Raw genomic sequence first — 18,099 nt, 5'->3', positions numbered from 1 at the left:
TGGATCGAGCACGCCGTTGTTAATATTAGGAGGAAAATAAATATATTTATGCTTTTTTGTTTTTGTTTCAAGACCTCGTACAAGCGCAATTAGGCAATTAGGAAATAAAACGCAATTCATTTCAGAAACCACTATAAGACATATTGCAGTGCAACTCATTATTAGGTCAACAAGTTTGATTAGAATGTGAATCTGTGCAGTACATAACTAACATAAAAATTGCAGTTCTTAAGCTTACAAATAGGTCGCTTTTGAGTTTTCAGTAAAATCACTGGGGGTGGAGCTTGGGCAGTCCTGTTTGGTGGGGCAGAGTCAAGTGGCTGGTTACTTTCAGTCTTCAAAAACTCATAGCACAACCAGCCTCAAAAATTCCTGAATATCTTTTGGAGAACAGGTAATCAGAATTTTTCTTCCATACTAATTTATGCATAACGCTAAACAATCTTTGCTTTGTGTTAAATATAAAAAGTGTAATTAATTTGGTGACTCAGCCTATATAGTACTAAACCACCTGTCATGTGTTACAGCTGGAAAATGAAACACTGTATGATTTGTCACTTTCTTCTATTAATTATCATGGATGTCTCAACAAATGCTCAAGGTAACACAATGGTAAATGTATATGGCAGATGTTTTAAACAGCCATTAAAATGCTCTTAAACAAATAATATAACCATGCTTGTTTAAACTAGAGTTTATAATACTTGCTTGAATTTATACACAGTTTTTTCTTAACTTTGCAATCTATTTCTTACAATTTGATACAATTAAAATGCCAATCAAAATTTGAATGAACTATTATTAACTATAAATAAATATGAATGAACTATAAAACTGAAGTCAAGTTACAAAATAAGCTTTAATTGATACTTTTTTTTTATTCACACTGCAGTAGATTTTTTCATGTCTTGTTTTCTCCTATTTAATGCCACTGGTGAAAGTCAGCTACTATTAAACTGCTCTTTATTCAAGAAACACTTTAACAGTTTAACAGACATTATGATTTATGATCTTTTATTTTCATCAACAGAAGTTATTTGTAGTGCTGGGCATCTCATCAATGTTGAAATTTTATTTGGACATCCAAGTACTTTTTCACCGTATAAGCCTGGCCATGTCTTACTTTTTCAATGTACCGATGGAAACATGACGATGTTCGGCCAACGGGCAATTGAATGCCTGTCAAATGGATCATGGGATAACCCTTATCCGAAATGTGTCGGTATGAATACATGCTACAAATTTGTTCTAATAATATAAGTATTGTTTTTACATATTAAATGGTTTTAATAACTGTAGAACAAAAATTTATTTACAGTTGAAGTCAGAATTTTTAGCCCCCCTGTTTATTTTTTCCCCAATTTCTGTTTAACGTAGAGATTTTTTTCAAACACATTTCTAAACATAATAGTTTTAATAACTCATTTCTCTAATAACTGATTTGATTTATCTTTGCCATGATGACAGTAAATAATATTTGACTAGATATTTTTGAAAAAGACACTTCTATACAGCTTAAAGTGACATTTAAAGGCTTAACTGGGTTAATTAGGTTAACTAGGCAGGTTAGAGTAATTAGGCAAGTTATTGTATGACGATGGTTTGTTCTGTAGACTATCGAAAAAATATATAGCTTAAAGGGGCTAATAATTTTGACCTTAACATGGTTTTTAAAAAATTAAAAACTTCTTTTATCCTAGCCGAAATAAAACAAAGACTTTCTCTAGAAGAAAAAAAATATTATCAGAAATAATGTGAAAGTTTCCTAGCTCTGTTAAACATCATTTGGGAAACATTTAAAAATGAAAAACAAAATTCAAAAGTGGGGGGCGGGGGGATGTTGGCTAATAATTCTGACTTCAACTGTATATATAAAAGAAACACTTGATTTTAAACGTTATTCATTAAAACATCTGTCACAAATACCTTTTAGTCATCTTGCTTTGCATTATGACATTTGAGTGCTGTGGTGGAGCTTCAGATGGATACTTTTGTTTTTTATTTACTTTTAGACTTATGAAGTTCTTAAACATCCAGTGGTTCCTGCGGCTTTTGATCGCACGTATTTTCAGCATAAACTTATACACCAACAAAAAAACTAGAACTGCCTACTAGAGTGTTACTGGCAGAGCAGGACAGACAGAACGGAAAAGTATAAATGCTCACAGCGGCATTTGCGTTAGCTACATGTATGCAATGTGTGGTATGGCTGTACTATCACTCAACACAGAAGTATATCTGGTCTTTTTGTTTTTTAGAGGTCACATGTGCAGCAAACCTCACTGTAAACATGAGGTCAGACGTTGAAGGACAACCAGGGCCTGAGATTTCAGTCAAACCTGGACACACAGTAACTTTTTCATGTGCTGGAAGGGGATCTAAGTTACCAGGGCTAAATAAAATAACCTGCTTGTAAATTGGGGAATGGGTTGTCAATTCTGTGTAGGAGGTAATGTTACAGGTTTAATTAACTGTGTTGTGTTAGCACTGTTTGCAAGAATCACCAAAGCTCATATTAAAGTAATTGCTCATTAAACACAAGCACGCAAATCTCTTAACTTGGGCCAACATGCAACCCCCAAAGCAATAGTAGAGCTACAAACTAGAAAAAGTTAAATCAGGTAAAATCTATAGCATTTTATTTGACGCTAAATGTGTAAATACAATTCATTTGGGAATAATTAACAAGCAAACTTTGGTCAATATTTATTTGTAAGGAAGTAAAGATACACTACCTACACCTACACTGGGCTCACGGTTCGGTTCAGTTACGATTATCATGCCAGCGATCTCGGTGCATCACGGTGCACTGACGATGCTTTCCGTACACAGTTTTATATTTTCTTTACAGCACAGCAATTCTTGTATTAAAATATTAATATATTTATATTTAAATACTATTTGTAATACAATTTTGTCCTTTTATACAAACAGGTGTATAAACTTTACCTTTAAAAACTCAAGTACATGCACAGAACAACATGGGCATTTATAGCAAATAAACAAGTATAAATATCCTGCTCGCTTTCTGAGCCTTGTTATTTCTTACACCCCTATGACTGGTCACGCGCTCAATAGAAAGGGCTGCGAATAGCTCTTACGCGCTGGAGCTGTGTACGGCAGCAGCGATCACAGCTGATCCATGACGGACGCGGAGAAAAAAACTCAGTCTCCAGACATGCTCGTGTCTGTATCCAGAAGTATCGCTGTAACAGCCGAGAAAAGAGGAAAAGTCACGCTAGCAGGTCAATTGGGCCACATACAGAAATGCAGTTTACTTTCATTTTCTAAAATTGCAGTGAAATAGGGGCTTCTGCTGTAAGTGTCAATGAAAGACTTTCCAGCAAACACACACTCAGTGAAACTGATCCTTTATGGCATAGATTCAACAAGGTACTCTATTGGATTGATGTCTGGTGACTATGGAGGCCATTTGAGTACAGTGAACTTATTGCCATGTTCAAGAAATCAGTCTGAGATGACATGGCATGTTATCCTGCTTGAAGTAGCCATCAGAAGATGGGTACACTGTGGTCATAAAAAGTTAGACATGGTCAGCAACAATACTCTGGTAGGCTGTGGCGTTGACACGATGCTCAATTAGTACTAATGGGCCCAAAGTGAGCCAAGAAAATATCCCCCACACCATTACACCACCACCACCACCACCAGCCTGAAGCATTGTTACAAGGTAGGATGGATCCATGCTTCATGTTGTTGATGCCAAATTCTGACCCTACCATCTGAATGTCGCAGCAGAAGTCGAGACTCATCAGACCAGGCAACCCTGCATCCACAGAACTGCCGCTCACTGGATATTTTTTCTTTTTCAGGCCATTCTCTGTAAACCGTAGAGATGGTTGTGTGTGAAAACCCCAGTGGATCAGCAGTTTCTGAAATACTATGACCAGCCCGTCTGGCACCAACAACCATGCCACATTCAAAGTCACTTAAATCACCTTCTTTCCCCATTCTGATTCTCAATTTGAACTGCAGCAGATCGTATTTACCATGTCTACATGACTAAATGCATTGAGTTGCTGCCATGTGATTGGCTGATCAGAAATCTGTGATAACAAGCTGCTGGACAGGTGTACCTAATAAAGTGGCCAGTGAACTTTAACTCTCAACAAGAGGCAGCCAACAAATGCAGTGAGCGGCACACTCATGTATATTAAGAAATATACATATACTACAAGATTTTTACAGCTGGAACTTTCGAACACAGAGTAATGTAAAGTTTTCTGGGTAATGACAGTCTAATATAATGTCCGTTTTACCCTCAGGGAGATGTGGGCCACCACCCAATGTGAGCAATGGAGATACAATAGAAATGACCAAAAAAGAATATTTTTCAAGTGAAAATGTTGAATACAGATGCTTCAGTAAATACGTGCTTGATGATAGTCCATCTTACTCCAGCCACATGACCTGCCAGAATGGCGAATGGATTGGGAAAATTAATTGTTTGAGTAAGTATGAACACACTACAGAGAAAGTAGGGATTTTGTCTTTTTTTGTAGGTTTGACCCCATCTTAAAAATGATTGTGGGTGAATGACTCAATGGATGTATACTTTTTTTGTGTTGGATTTGTTTCAGAGCCCTGTATGGTGACAGTGGAGGAAATGGATGAAAAAGGTATACAGTTGAGGTGGGCTGCAAAGCACAAGATATTCTCAGAACACAAGGATTACATTGCCTTTACATGTCAGAGAGGTAAAATGATCGGCAGCTCAAGACAAATGTGCAACGATGGAGTGATGACTTTGCCTATGTGTGTGTGACAGTAGTAACATTGCTAAAGAATCAGCTAAAACATGGATTTCTTTGCAGTTCACCTTTAGAAATATATAAAGGAATGCTAAGGAAAACATTTAAAAACTGCATATATGCTTGCATGTATGAAGAATATTTTTACTATTGGGCAATTACATGAGAAAAACTAAATAAGTGTAAATAAACTTTTTATTTTTATTTTACATTGTGCCATTTCACGAAATATTGTGTATTTTGTGTTATATTTATTATTTTTAAATGACCTTTGTGACTTAACAAAAGTTCCACACCTGGTATTAAAGTCATGTCTTCTGGTTTCGGTTGAATTTTTTGTCACACATCGAACAAAAATGAATTTTTCAAAGCACTACAAGGGACCTTTACAATGAGTTCGGATTGACGAAAATACAAGTGAACAATATATTTACATTTAGCAGACACTTTTATCCAAAGCGACTTACAAATGAGGACAAGGAAGCAATTTACACAAGGTGTGTAAAGTCTAAGAAGCAAAGCATCAGTAATGTTTTTTTTTTCTTGAGAGAGTACAGTTAGTGGTATAGCCAGAGAGGCAGTTACAGATTAGGAAGGAAAGTGGAGACTAAATAGTTGAGTTTTTAGTCGTTTCTTGAAGACAGCAAGTGACTCTGCTGTTCTGATGCAGTTAGGGAGTTCATTCCACCAATTGGGCAGATTGAATGCGAGAGTTCGGGAAAGTGATTTCTTCCCTCTTAGGGATGGAACTACGAGGCGACGTTCATTTACAGAACGCAAGTTTCTCGAGGGCACATAAATCTGCAGAAGTGAGAGCAGATAAGGAGCAAAGCCAGAGGTCGCTTTGTAAGCAAACATCAGAGCTTTGAATTTAATGCGAGCAGCAACTGGCAGCCAGTGCAAACGGGTGAGTAGCGGAGTGACATGTGCTCTTTTGGGTTCATCAAAGACCACTCGTGCTGCTGCGTTCTGAAGCAGCTGAATAGGTTTGATAGAGTTAGCTGGAAGCCCGGCTAGTAGAGAGTTGCAATAATCCAGTTTGGAAAGAACAAGAGCTTAAACAATGAGTTGAGCTGCATGTTCAGATCGGAAGGGTCGGACCTTTCTGATGTTATAGAGTGCGAATCTGCAAGATCGAGCAGTTCTAGAAATGTGGTCAGAGAAGTTTAGATGGTCGTCAATCATTACTCCAAGGCTTTTTACCATTTTGGATGCAGTAATGGTTGCCCCATCCATCTGGATTGTAAAGTTATGGTGTAGAGTTGGGTTGGCAGAAACTTCAAGCATTTCATTTTCGCGAGGTTAAGCTGAAGATGATCTTTCATCCAGTGTGAAATGTCTGACAGGCAGGAACCGAGGGATCATCAGGGTGAAAAGAGAGGTATAGCTGGGTATCACCAGCATAGCAGTGGTAGGAAAATCCATGTTTCTGGATGACTGGTCCTAAAGATGTCGTGTAGATGGAGAAGAGAAGTGGCCCAAGAACAGAGCCCTGAGGTACCCCAGTGTTTAGATGCTGTAGGTTGGACACCTCTCCCCTCCACGACACCCTGAATGACCTGTCAAAGAGGTAAGATCTGAACCATTGAATAACAGTGCCTGCAACGCCCAGTGACTCAAGCATAAATAGCAGGATCTGGGGGTTTACAGTGTCAAAAGCAGCTGATAAATCCAGCAAGATGAGGACAGATGATTTAGAGTCTGCTTTAGCCAGTCTGAGATCCTCCACGACCGAGAGCAGGAGAGTCTTAGTTGAGTGGCCTTTCTTAAAGCCAGATTGCTTGTTGTCCATGATGTTGTTTTGAGTAAGAAAGTCCAGGACTTGATTGAACACTACTTTCTCCAGAATCTTGGCCATGAATGGAAGCAGGGATACCAGCCGGTAGTTTTCAAGTAGCGTTTGATCCAGGTTGGGTTTCTTTAGCAGTGGGGTTACCTTAGCCTGCTTAAATGAAGTGGGGAATAAACCAGAGTCAAGAGATGTGTTAATTATGTGAGTCAGTGTTGGTATGACTGCAGGAGAAATGGCTTGCAAGAGATGAGAGGGAATGGGATCAAGCGGACAAGTGGTTGCATGGCTAGATAACACGAGTTTGGACACCTCAGACTCGGAGAGCTGAGAAAAAGAGGTGAGTGTGTGTGGTGTTGGTGGTGTATCTTGCGTATTTGTTGTAGGTGCAGCAAATTGAGCACTGATTTTTGCAGTTTTGGTGCAAAAGAATGTAGCAAAGTCATCAGTAGTGAGTGTGGAGGATGCGGGTGGAGGAGGAGGATAGAGGAGGGAGGAAAATGTTTTAAAAAGTAAGCGAGGATTGGTGGCACTGTTGATTTTTTGACGGAAGTATAACTGCTTTGCAGAAGCAACCTCAGCCGAGAAAGAGGACAGAGGACTTTGTTATGTTATGAGCTGTTGAGGATTTTTTGTTTTTCACCAAATTCTCTCTGCAGCCCGAAGTTGTGAGCGATGCTCACGGAGAACATCAGAGAGCCAGGGTGCAGGAGGACTGGCACAGGCTGGCCTGGATGTTAGAGGACATAGTCTGTCTAGACATGATGCTAGTGTGGAGCAGAGTGTACCAGTGGCACTGTTGCAAGATGGAGGAATATATGCATTCAAACTTCAAAGAACCACCTTCAGCTACTGAACTCCTTCATAAACACAGTGAAAAGTTTGGTCAACGGTTTGGGGTCAGTTTTTTTCATGACTTTTTTTATTAAATGTAAAAAAAAAATAAAATTTAATTGGTAAACATTTATTCAATTTTTAAATAACTGCTGCTTTCTTATTGCATGTAGTTTCAAATGAAACACCAGTCATTATTGCTTTTATAACTAATACCATTAATAATAATAATTAATATCAGAGTGATTTCTGAAGGATCTTGTGACTGAAGACTGAAGTAATGAAGCTGAAAATTGCTCTTTAAAATTACTAAAATTATTAAATGAAATAATAAACTACTTTTGAACAGTTATTTTATAGTGGAATAACATTTCACAATTTTACAAATTGATTATGAATTAAATACATGCATCCTTGGTGAGCAGGAGAAGCTTACTTTAAAACAGTTTGGATATTGAATGTGTTGTGTGAACAATGTCTTTCCATGTGATGAGTTCCTGATCATTTGCATAATGATTGTATTCAAACACACTTAATATAATTAATTTCGATGGGTATTAGGAGTTCTGGAGTATCTGGGAGTTGGAAATAAATTATCTATATTTCATTAGTTGATGCATAGAGTAGCCTATTCATAAAGTGAGTTTAATTGATCTGGTAGTTTCAATACATTGTTCACTAGCAGTCATTCTCGAGCACGATGAACACCGAAGGCGCCTGCTTTGAATGCGTGATCACACTATTTACGCTTTTGCTTTTGAATTTCACGACCACGAGCACTATAGGCTATTAAATAGTGCTGCGGAATGAAAGTTTGGTTTCATTTTTAAATTCATTAAAGCACGTCCAACTTTTGCATTTTGGTTTTAAAGCATTTTGGTTTGGATCTGCCTACGATGTCAAGCTTGCTGTGTTATGAATGAAATATAGTTGTACATGTGTGTGAATTTGGAGCGGATCGGATCCTATTGGCGGATCAACGTCTTAAATTAGCACTGCCGGTAAAATTATGATGTTATGTTAAGCTATTGGCTGCTGCTATTTGCCCAGTTAATAGGGTTTAACATTTAATTGGTCATTTTTGTTTATTGATCGATTGGAGCATCAAAAAATAAAGAAATGAACAACCGCAGATTATTTCGTTCTCTCGGTATAGTATTCAAGTATCAAACATTTACATTGAGAAGATATTAAGACTATTCAATATTTTTTTTTTAACGTTGTTTGGGCTCAATTGGGATGTTTTTATTATTCTTTGTTAATGAACTGCTACTCCTCTTTCTATTAAACATTTCGATAATAAACTGATGTTTTAACTTTCTGTCTTGTAAATTTTGCCGTCATTTACATTCCAATCCAATTTGAGATATTTTTTGTTGTGGTGTTGTCCTGTTGAGCACACAAGATATTTTGAAGAATGTTGGAAACCGATAGCTGACTTCCATAGTATTTGTTTTTCCTACTATGAAAGTCAATGTAAGTAAGTAATGTGTATTTATATAGCACATTTATCGTGTATGATCCTACACCCAAAGCTCTTCACAATCATGAGAGGGGATCTCCCCACTCCACGACAGCAGCCACAGGACAAAGGCGCTAGTGTGCACACCACACACCAGCTATAGATGAGACAGTGATGGAGGCGATTCGGTGGATGGGATGATTGGGTGGTCATGATGGGTAAGGGCAGATGAAGGGAATTTGGCCAGGACACTGGGGTTACACCCCTAATCTTTACAAGAAGTGCCATGGGATTTTTAATGACCACAGGGAGTCAGGATTTCGATTTAATGCATCATCCGTACATGGTTAACATTATCTAACATTAACTAAAATATCTTATTTGGTGTTTTCAACAGAAAAAAAATACAAAAAACAAACTGCTCTGTGGTCAAGGGTGAGTAAATGACAGAACATTTTTAAATAAAAAATATATTAAAAATAATTTCAGACAAAACAGCAACAGTACATTGGAAAAGCTGTGGTTATTTTTAATGTTCAATTAAAATGCGTAAAAAGCACTTTTGTATTTACAGCATATAAGAGCTAACATGAGCATCTCAGAACACACCATAATATGCACAGATAGCATTCGTCCACAACATTTGAGTGATAATGTAATAAAAACATATACACAATGCGAAAACTGCACAATATTTACAAGTCTAACACACTTTCTAGAAGCAATAAAACACTTTGGCAGCACACAGGTTTATAATTTTTTTTAGCTGCAATATTTTCAAGGCACAATAGCGAGAGCATTAGCCAGTATCTGAATAGCACGGAGAGGATCCACGATGTCCTTCATTTTGTCACGCCGTAAAACCCAGTCTGGAGCAAACCTGGGGAAAATCAAATGTTTGGCAAAGTTAGTTTATTCCATACAGCCCTCTATGTTTTTTGAAATACTTTATTTTAATGGTCCCTAAGAACTAGCTAGAAAAAAAAGACACTAACAGTCAACAGAATGTCTAAATGGGACCGTATAAATAAAGTTTAACCAATGTTTTATTCTATAGATATCAGGAAAAGCTGCATACCTGGCCACTGGTTTTGATTTTCGAGGAGTGGCCTGGAGAAGGAAACTTCCATTAAGAGACGTGTTCATTTTCTGTTTGACTTTGTTTCTCTCAGCATCCATCTTACATTTTCGAAGAGTGAGTCGGTAGATGCTGCGAATGCGATCCGTAACCTTTGGAAGCCTTCGAATCTCCTGTTTAAACAAGACATCCAAACAATGAAAACTGATAAAAGGTTCTATAAGTGTCTAACATTTACCACACACTAGAGCTGTGCAATGTGACAGTTCTGTCTTGTTCTTGAATCTGATTGGCTGATAGCCATGCAATATTCTGCAAATAACAGCACTCGTACCACCTCTTCACACTTCCCCCTTGTGTATTACTCCACACACATACAGCGACAAGCAGAGGACATTCTACAGTTTGACAAATATGGCTGCTGTTGGACAGCATAATGTACTTTGAGGCTTTTTTTGGGTGAGAATGTAGTTGTTTAGATTGCAACTATGCAGTTTACTTTTGCAACAATGCATTTATATTTCTACATTCATAACCAAATATTTACCCTGAAGTTCTAAATAAAGTAAAAAAAAGAAAATCACATATGAATGAGCACATCTGAGTATATACTTTAAATTGAAAAAATAATAATGATGTGAATAAGAAGAAAATAATAAGAATCTCTATATTGTGATATACAGTAGTCAACATAAAGTGGATCAAAAACCTTTCATCAAAGATGTCCTAAAACTATTGAACACCCATTCTTGTCCTAGGAAAATCTTTTCTATCTTTTTTTGATCCTCTTCAAAAAGTTCACTACTGCATGTAGTTATCAATAGCAATATTTTTATCTAAAGATGCAAATTAAATTTATCCGCATTATTTGAATATCGCATATAAGACAAGCGAATAATGCAGCTTTTTTTTATCCAACGAGTCAAAGAGAACAAAATCGTCACTTTCTAATTAATTGACGCCAAATATCGAAAGTAAAAAATGGAATTTTTGTGAATTTTTTCGTCATTTAATGAAGGCAGAATGCTGACACGCAATGAACGTGTGGTGAACGTGTTTGAAGACGTGAGACAGAGCACAGACGCTCTTGACAATTCTAGAGGTAATTAATAATATAATAACACTAATACTGGTGTTTTAGAATGGCCAAAACAACATTTCAGATGTTTTACAGTGTGCTCAGCCTGCTGGTTTGTCCATTCACACACATTTTTACCATCACATGACCTCTTATAACAAAAAAAAAAAAAAAAATCACATGACTTTTTTAATGCACATACTGGAATTTGTTCTGTAAAGGCGTTTCCATCGTAGTTTAGGCGCATCTTTTCTTATCGAATTTAAAGTTTATCCTACTTAGTTATGCGCATGTTTTGATGCGCATTTTCAAAATGTTTGCGCACCTATGTTTCCATCAACCATTTTTATGCGCATATCCAAAATGTGCATCAAAATGGGCTGATGGAAACGTAGCTAGTATACGAGATAAGATCTTGTGATGGGATATTTGTCATGTCGTCAAGCCCTACTAAAAATAGTTCTTTGAAAAAACGACTACCCACCATTGCTCTTCTCTCATCCTGGACTAAAAGAACCAAAAGAAAGCAGGTCTTGGTGAAGATGCTGCCGCCTTTATCTGCAACCTTATCTCCAGCTTTCTCTCTGTAAATCTGCAGAAGATCCAGCAGGGTTTCTACAGAGTTGTCCACATCATAAACTGCATCAATGGTTCTGTGGTACTAAAAAAGAAAAAAAAAAACAAATATCAAAAACCTGCATATTTACATTAATTAAGCAGACATACTCCTTACTTAATCAAGCAACATACTTTTGATAAGTTGAGGAGGACTTGGATGGATAATGTGATGATCTCCATTGAAGGCACACTTCGGTTGCAGCTCCTTATCAAAGTGAAAATGGTGTGCGTCGCTCCACTTTCCACAAGACGTTCACAACACTCTGGAGAAAGCCGGGTGGCAGTTTCTACAATCATGACAAAAACAATAACTTTAATTTTATGAAAGGGTCAACCTCAGAACTGTAGAACTTTAAAAGGTCTTACCCAAGTGTTTTAAGGCTGCAAGAATGAAAGCATAATTTTGTAGTCCAAGCAGGTAGCTCAGCGCTGTTGTGGTCTTGTTACACAGCTTGTCCTCTTCTTTCACCCTTTGATTTACTTCTCTGAGACGCTGCCGCATGGAAATTACTTTGTTCGTATCATGATGTTTTCTTGAACAATGACCCCTCCAGAGTGCCTTAAAACAATTAATCACATTGGAAAAAGGTCCAATTAACAGTTTGCTTTTGTTGTTTTTTTTAATGCCATACCAGCTTCTATGACAATTTTGGAACTACATTTGATTTAACTCTATTCAAATATTTGTTTAACAGTCTAGGCAAAAAAGGTTTTTCAGGATAGTTCACCCAAAATTGAAAATAAGTTATTTTGAAGAAAGCTGAAAACAAGACCTGACTTCCACAGTATCTGTTTTTCCTACTATGGAAGTTTATGATTATAAGTTTTCAGCTTTCTTTAAAATAACTTGTGTTCCAAAGAAAAAAAGAAACTCCAAGATTAGAAACCAATTGAGGGTGAGTAAAGACAGATCGCTTTGCATTAGCATTCACAAAACACAAATGCTTTTGAAATCCAAATCCTCTAAAGGATTGTTAGGCTGCATTATTAGGGCAACCCGGAGCCGGAAACACTTCCCAAAAGACATTATAATTAGAACAGTATCTATGCTATGTTAGTCTGTTTTTCTATTATCCTGAGATCGCCATAATCCTAGACCTGACCAATTCCTGAGCAGATGCTGTGGCGGTGATGGAGTGGAGAGCATGAGACTGATTCCTAAAAAGATCCTAGTGATCCAGTAGGCCAGCTTGTACACGCGCTGGTGACTTACTCACACCTGCAGCTTCTCCACAATGAACATCGAGCGTTCTCCAGCCTCCGGCGCCTAGACCGCTGCTCCGCACAGGAAGATTGTGCAGAGGAGAAATGGTCATGCCCAACTGAGCCTGGTTTCACTCTAGATTTTTTGCCTCACTTTCGTCAATTGGTAAAGTTTGTTCCTCACTATTGGCTTGCTTGGTCTTGGGACTTGTGAAGCTGCGCACTAATGGATTTGCTCTTCAGTGTTTGGACTTTCAGCAGTAAAAATTAAACCACACTGACCTGAACTAAACTGAAATTCAACTCTGAAAACTGGACTGACTGTTTCAAATTTACTAGAACTTCTATGTTAAGTTGCTTTGACACAATCTACATTTTAAAAGCGCTGTAGAAATAAAGATGAATTGAAAAAAATTTCCTTTTTGAGTGAACTCTCGCTTTAAAGCCAACACAATAAAAAAAGGCTTTAGTGACAGGTTTTAGGCAGAAAGAACATTCTTGTGGCTGTTTTCCTAGTACTAAAATGTGTAATTCTAATTATTAAAAATAATCATTGTCTGGATTGTATTATTATCTGGAAAAGACCAAGATTGAAAAAAAAAAAAGTTACAGGAAACTTGTAAATGTTAAATAAAACTGTAAAAGGATTTAACTTTTCAAAGCATATACACTTTTCCATATTAAATAGCACATTCAGAATATTTGCTCTTTAGTTATCCAGTATTAACTATTAAAAGGAGCAACACATTGATAGAATACATGCCTTATATACATAAAGTCTGCTTTTTTTTTTGCTCATGCCATACCTGTGCCCTAATTATACCACGTTGTAGTCTCTCTTTGCGACGTCTAAAAAGCAGCTTCCTGACTGCATGCTGGATTATAGAGGCAGCCTGGTTGCGGCGATTTAACCAAGATCTCACTGCTCTCTGGGTCTTGATGACGTCTTCTCTGTCTTTTAGATACTTCTTTCTCTGCAGTTTTGCCCTAAAACATTGCTGGAAAGTTGGGGGAAATCGAAAGAGAACCGCACATTTAAATTAAAAGTATTTATCATAAGCAAGATGTAAAATAAGCTAATGTTTAATACTTATGTTGCAAAATGTTACCTCTGGCTAACAAAGTCATTGCAATTATGTAGCAAAACTAAGATGTAACTAAAACAACAAAACTGCTTAAAATGACAGTCCTGGTAATGTTTTTAAAATCAGTACCTGAGGAAACAATTGGAGAGCAAAAAATACAAAAAGGTTTCTTAAGTTAAAACATTTTAGACCTGATTTTAGTGTCATCTAAGCGTAAATGATGTTTACTAAAATTAGCTTTATTAACATCCACCTATTTTTGTGTGTATTTTAATATATTGCATAAAATACTATTTAAAGCGACATCAAGATGGCCATACGTTTTAAAAATACATATTTAAAACAAAACATCTATTGTGATCAATGTAATCAATATTTGTTTAAACAGGATTACCTGGATGTATAGGACAGATGAGATCTTCCTCTTGGCTGATTTAAGGGCCCAGTGTGCACGCACAGCTCTCTGGATCTTTATTGCGGATAGATGATGGTAAACAGCAGCTGTGAAACGAAGGCGTCTTGCAGCAAAAGCCATTTCTTTTACCTTTAAAGTGAATATGTTAACACACATTCAGTTATGATGAAGTCATTTTTTAGCCTATACAGTTCCCTCAACTGAGTCAAGAAGAGTATTAATAAAACGATAATAATAATTAAAAAAAACTGGCTGCAGAAAGAGCCCTAGGAATGGGTAGTCATGAGGGGCTTCACACTGGAAAGTTTATGGAACTTACATTGTAAAAAGTGATTAGTTGACAGAAAGAAATTGAGTAAAAACTAGCTTTTAAAGCGATAAATTGACTTAGAAGCGAGTAAACCGGATGCCTTAAAATTATTATCTAAATGAACTATAAACATTTAGTTAAATCTGGTTTACTCACTTTTTTATGCAAAGTCAACTAGTCATAGGAATGTAGTTAAAGCAACTTGCCATTATATCAGTTTTTCAGTGAAATAATTTTCTGCTTAGTCCAATTTCCTGGTTGTATTTGATTCTAGTAACACCACTGGAGGGAACTAAATTAGCTCCTACGTTATAGCACAGTCTAATTCAGCAGAATGGGAACTACAGTGACACCTATACAGAAAGCCAATATTCGTGACATTTAACTGTAGACTTTGTGTGTGCTGTAATTTTCTTTTCTCATCCTTGACTATATATAAAAATATGCATTGTTGCGTCAGATTTTTTTTGCTGTTTCTATAACATTACATGTACATTTAAATTCCGTCTAAAACCACAAAGACTCATGGCACCCAGCATACTCCAGTTGTCAATTATATTAAATACAACGCTTGCAAAAGTAACCTGATAAATGGTCTGAGAGAGATATAAGGGAACTGGACTTGATGGCTAGTTCCTCTTACTGACATCTTATAACTAACGGAATGAACCTATACACTTATATCACTGGTAGTTGCCATTGTGCTGGGTTTGAGCTTTTGTGTCCCCAAAAGGTGTCTATAAAAAAAAGCATATTCTAGAAACTATGAAAACATGCCTCCATTGCAAAAGCCCCTAAAAGTAATAACATTATTTAAACTTGCCTGTTGTCTTGCAAGCCAACCACGACACAAAGCCTGAATATAAATTGCCGCATTGTGCCGTAGTCTTAGATTTTCTTCCTTCACCCTAGCAAGTCGCAAGACTCTGAAATGCCTCTGTAAGGTTATGGCAGCATCTCTCTTCTGGTGATAGTGTCGTCTTTGAATGAAGCCTCTGAAAGCTGACTGTATCTTCACAGAAGCTGTTATTTGCTGTGAAAAAGGAAAAGACTAAATGTTAGCGATGACTGAATGAGGTGAAGTCAGTAAACGTTTGTGTTGATATCCAGTTAAAATCAGAATTATTAAACCGCCTTTGAATTTTTTTTTCATTTTTCCCAAATGGTGTTTAACAGAACAAGGAAATTTTCACAGTATATCTGATAATCTTTTTTCCACTGGATAAGGTCTCATTTGCTTTATTAAATAATAAAATAAAAGCAGTTTTATATTTTTAAAAAAACATTTTACGGTTAAAATTATAAGCCCCTTTAAGCTATATGTTTTTCAATAGTCTACAGAACAAACCATCGTTATACAATAACTTGCCTAATTACCCTAACCTGCCCAGTTAACCTAGTTAAACATTTAATATTTTTTTAATTCCAACTAGGGCAACAGGACAAATGTCCCATTTAGAAAAAAAAAACACCAAGGTCCAAGAGACCAAAACAAATGATTGGTAGCACAAGAAAATTAAACAGTATAATCGTAATATCAACAATCACTAAATGCCTGGACTTTGAAAACGTTTTCCAGAAATGTGTATTTACTTAACTCAGACTGTTTGTATTTGCAAAGCAAACTTCATTACTGCAAGGTCTCTTTTAGTAGACAAGTCTTTTTATTGAATTTTTCAACAAAACTGTTTAACAGTCATAACAAACTAAAGATCTTCCCAGAGCAACTCAAACATATACAACACCAAAGTGTATGAAAAAGTAGACAATACAAGGTGAAATAATAATAATAAATAAATAATAAAATAAATTGATTTAGGGGTGGGTTGGGGGGAGCTTACAATTCAAGTATTTGGAATAAATATGTCCTCAAAACATGACAAGAATGGCCTCCAAACTTTAAAGAATCTATTATTTGAGCCTTGGGAGCAATATTTAAGTTTTTCTTGCTTTATATATGCCATGACATTTTCTACCCAGTTAGTGTGTGTTGGTGGCTTAGTTGACTTCCACTGCGGAAGGCAGGCTTCAGGCCGAGGTCTCTTTTATAGAATTAGAAACTATGTGCAAATCTGAGAGGTTCTCACATTACATTAAAACATTTTTTAATCATCAAAATGTTTTACACAAAGACTTATAATTTTACAGATATTTTTCAAATTCATGTACACCCATTACAAAGTAAAAGCTCCAGTTTCACAGGTAGCCTAATAAAAGCAGATTTACCCAACAAACAAAAAACAAAAAAAGTGTGGGTTTTTTTAACACCCCTCTGATTTTTTCAGAGGCATTTTTCAGATATTTGTGGCCTAAAATAAATAATTGTGATGCTGCTTTTTCCATTTACAGACAATATCATTTACATCTGATCATTAAATCCTTTTATCTGTTGAGGGAGGGAGTATGGGTAAGTCAATGTATGACCTTTATTGAGTTTTGATTAAAATTTGAAAACAAGTTTCCAGAATATACATTATGAATGTAAAAGAAAACAGCAAAAGACAATACAAAGTGCAGCATTTATTTCTGCAATATATAACTGCAAAACAGCTTCTGGAAGCGGTCAAAAGAAAAGCTCAAAATGTTTCACACCCTCCATTTTTAAATTTGCGCATCACAAAGCCAGGTGCAAACAGGAGCTATAAGCCAAAAGTGACTGTTGTGAAAGCATTACAGGTAAATTTCCCTTATTCCCATTTCTATCAAATAAATATTTATTCTCACAAATAGAACAATTACCTTTTGAATGGAATCTCTCAGCCTCCGACCTCTCCATAATGCCTGGATGTATATAACAGACTTTCTCAACCTTAGGAACTCAGCATGCCGTTTTCTTGAGTTGAGAGTTTCCCTCCACTTTTGCTGAATCACTCGGACACTGTGCTGGACTGCTAGAAATCTTCAAATTTGGAAAGAATTGTCAGGTTGCGACTCTTTGTGCACAAAATAAGCAAAAACCTGAATAAATAAAATAATATCCTTAAATTTCTTACTTTGAGCGTTGGCGTCTAGCTTGGACACATCTTCGAATGGTGGCAATAGCGGCTTGTGTTAAGATGTAGTTTCGTCTAGCAAGGCGTCCTCTGAACCAAGCCTGAATTTTCAGTGTAGCCCGTGCTTTCATTGCATTTTGTCTCATTTGATAAGCTCGATATGCTCTCTGAGATTACACAAAGACAAACCAAACATGAGCACTCAATATATACTTAAACTTGTAATATCTTAAATAGGGTTACAAACAGAAAACTAAAAGTCTAAAGATAAAACAGACGTCACAATCTTACTTGTATCACAACAGCCGATTGTCGCAGCTGAAGAAACTTTGAACGCTCTTTCTGGAAAAGAATGAAAGCTCTGTAATGCTTCTGTATAACCAATGTACACTCCTTAAGTTGTTGAAACCTGCGTCTCTCAACCATCCCTCGATAATATGCCTGTTTGAAGCAAGGGAAAAA

The 18,099-nt window shown here is 36.5% G+C and overlaps 2 protein-coding genes across 2 annotated transcripts in view; one reads left to right on the top strand and one right to left on the bottom strand.

The window, feature by feature from the left end:
* Nucleotides 1-1,146: 1,146 nt before the first annotated feature.
* Nucleotides 1,147-4,786, top strand: LOC130215750 (complement factor H-related protein 2-like). Its single transcript, XM_056447600.1, is given in 4 exon segments — nt 1,147-1,222; nt 2,259-2,428; nt 4,259-4,472; nt 4,602-4,786. Coding segments are annotated over 4 exon segments (645 nt in total).
* A 4,575-nt stretch (nt 4,787-9,361) lies between these two features.
* The window catches only part of aspm (assembly factor for spindle microtubules), a 36,770-nt gene continuing 28,032 nt past the window's right edge, over nt 9,362-18,099 (bottom strand). Inside the window, exons 20-30 of the mRNA XM_056447686.1 lie at nt 17,929-18,078; nt 17,638-17,804; nt 17,384-17,543; nt 15,468-15,677; nt 14,314-14,463; nt 13,641-13,832; nt 11,998-12,190; nt 11,764-11,918; nt 11,498-11,674; nt 9,936-10,108; nt 9,362-9,737 (exon numbers count right to left, since the gene is read on the bottom strand). Of these exons, the coding sequence (XP_056303661.1) occupies nt 9,635-9,737; nt 9,936-10,108; nt 11,498-11,674; nt 11,764-11,918; nt 11,998-12,190; nt 13,641-13,832; nt 14,314-14,463; nt 15,468-15,677; nt 17,384-17,543; nt 17,638-17,804; nt 17,929-18,078 (1,830 nt within the window). The 3' untranslated portion in view covers nt 9,362-9,634. The remainder of the gene's footprint in view (nt 9,738-9,935; nt 10,109-11,497; nt 11,675-11,763; nt 11,919-11,997; nt 12,191-13,640; nt 13,833-14,313; nt 14,464-15,467; nt 15,678-17,383; nt 17,544-17,637; nt 17,805-17,928; nt 18,079-18,099) is intronic.

This window comes from Danio aesculapii, chromosome 22 (assembly GCF_903798145.1).
Source record: "Danio aesculapii chromosome 22, fDanAes4.1, whole genome shotgun sequence".
NCBI lineage: Eukaryota > Metazoa > Chordata > Actinopteri > Cypriniformes > Danionidae > Danio > Danio aesculapii.
This window is presented reverse-complemented; position numbering and strand designations above follow the sequence as displayed.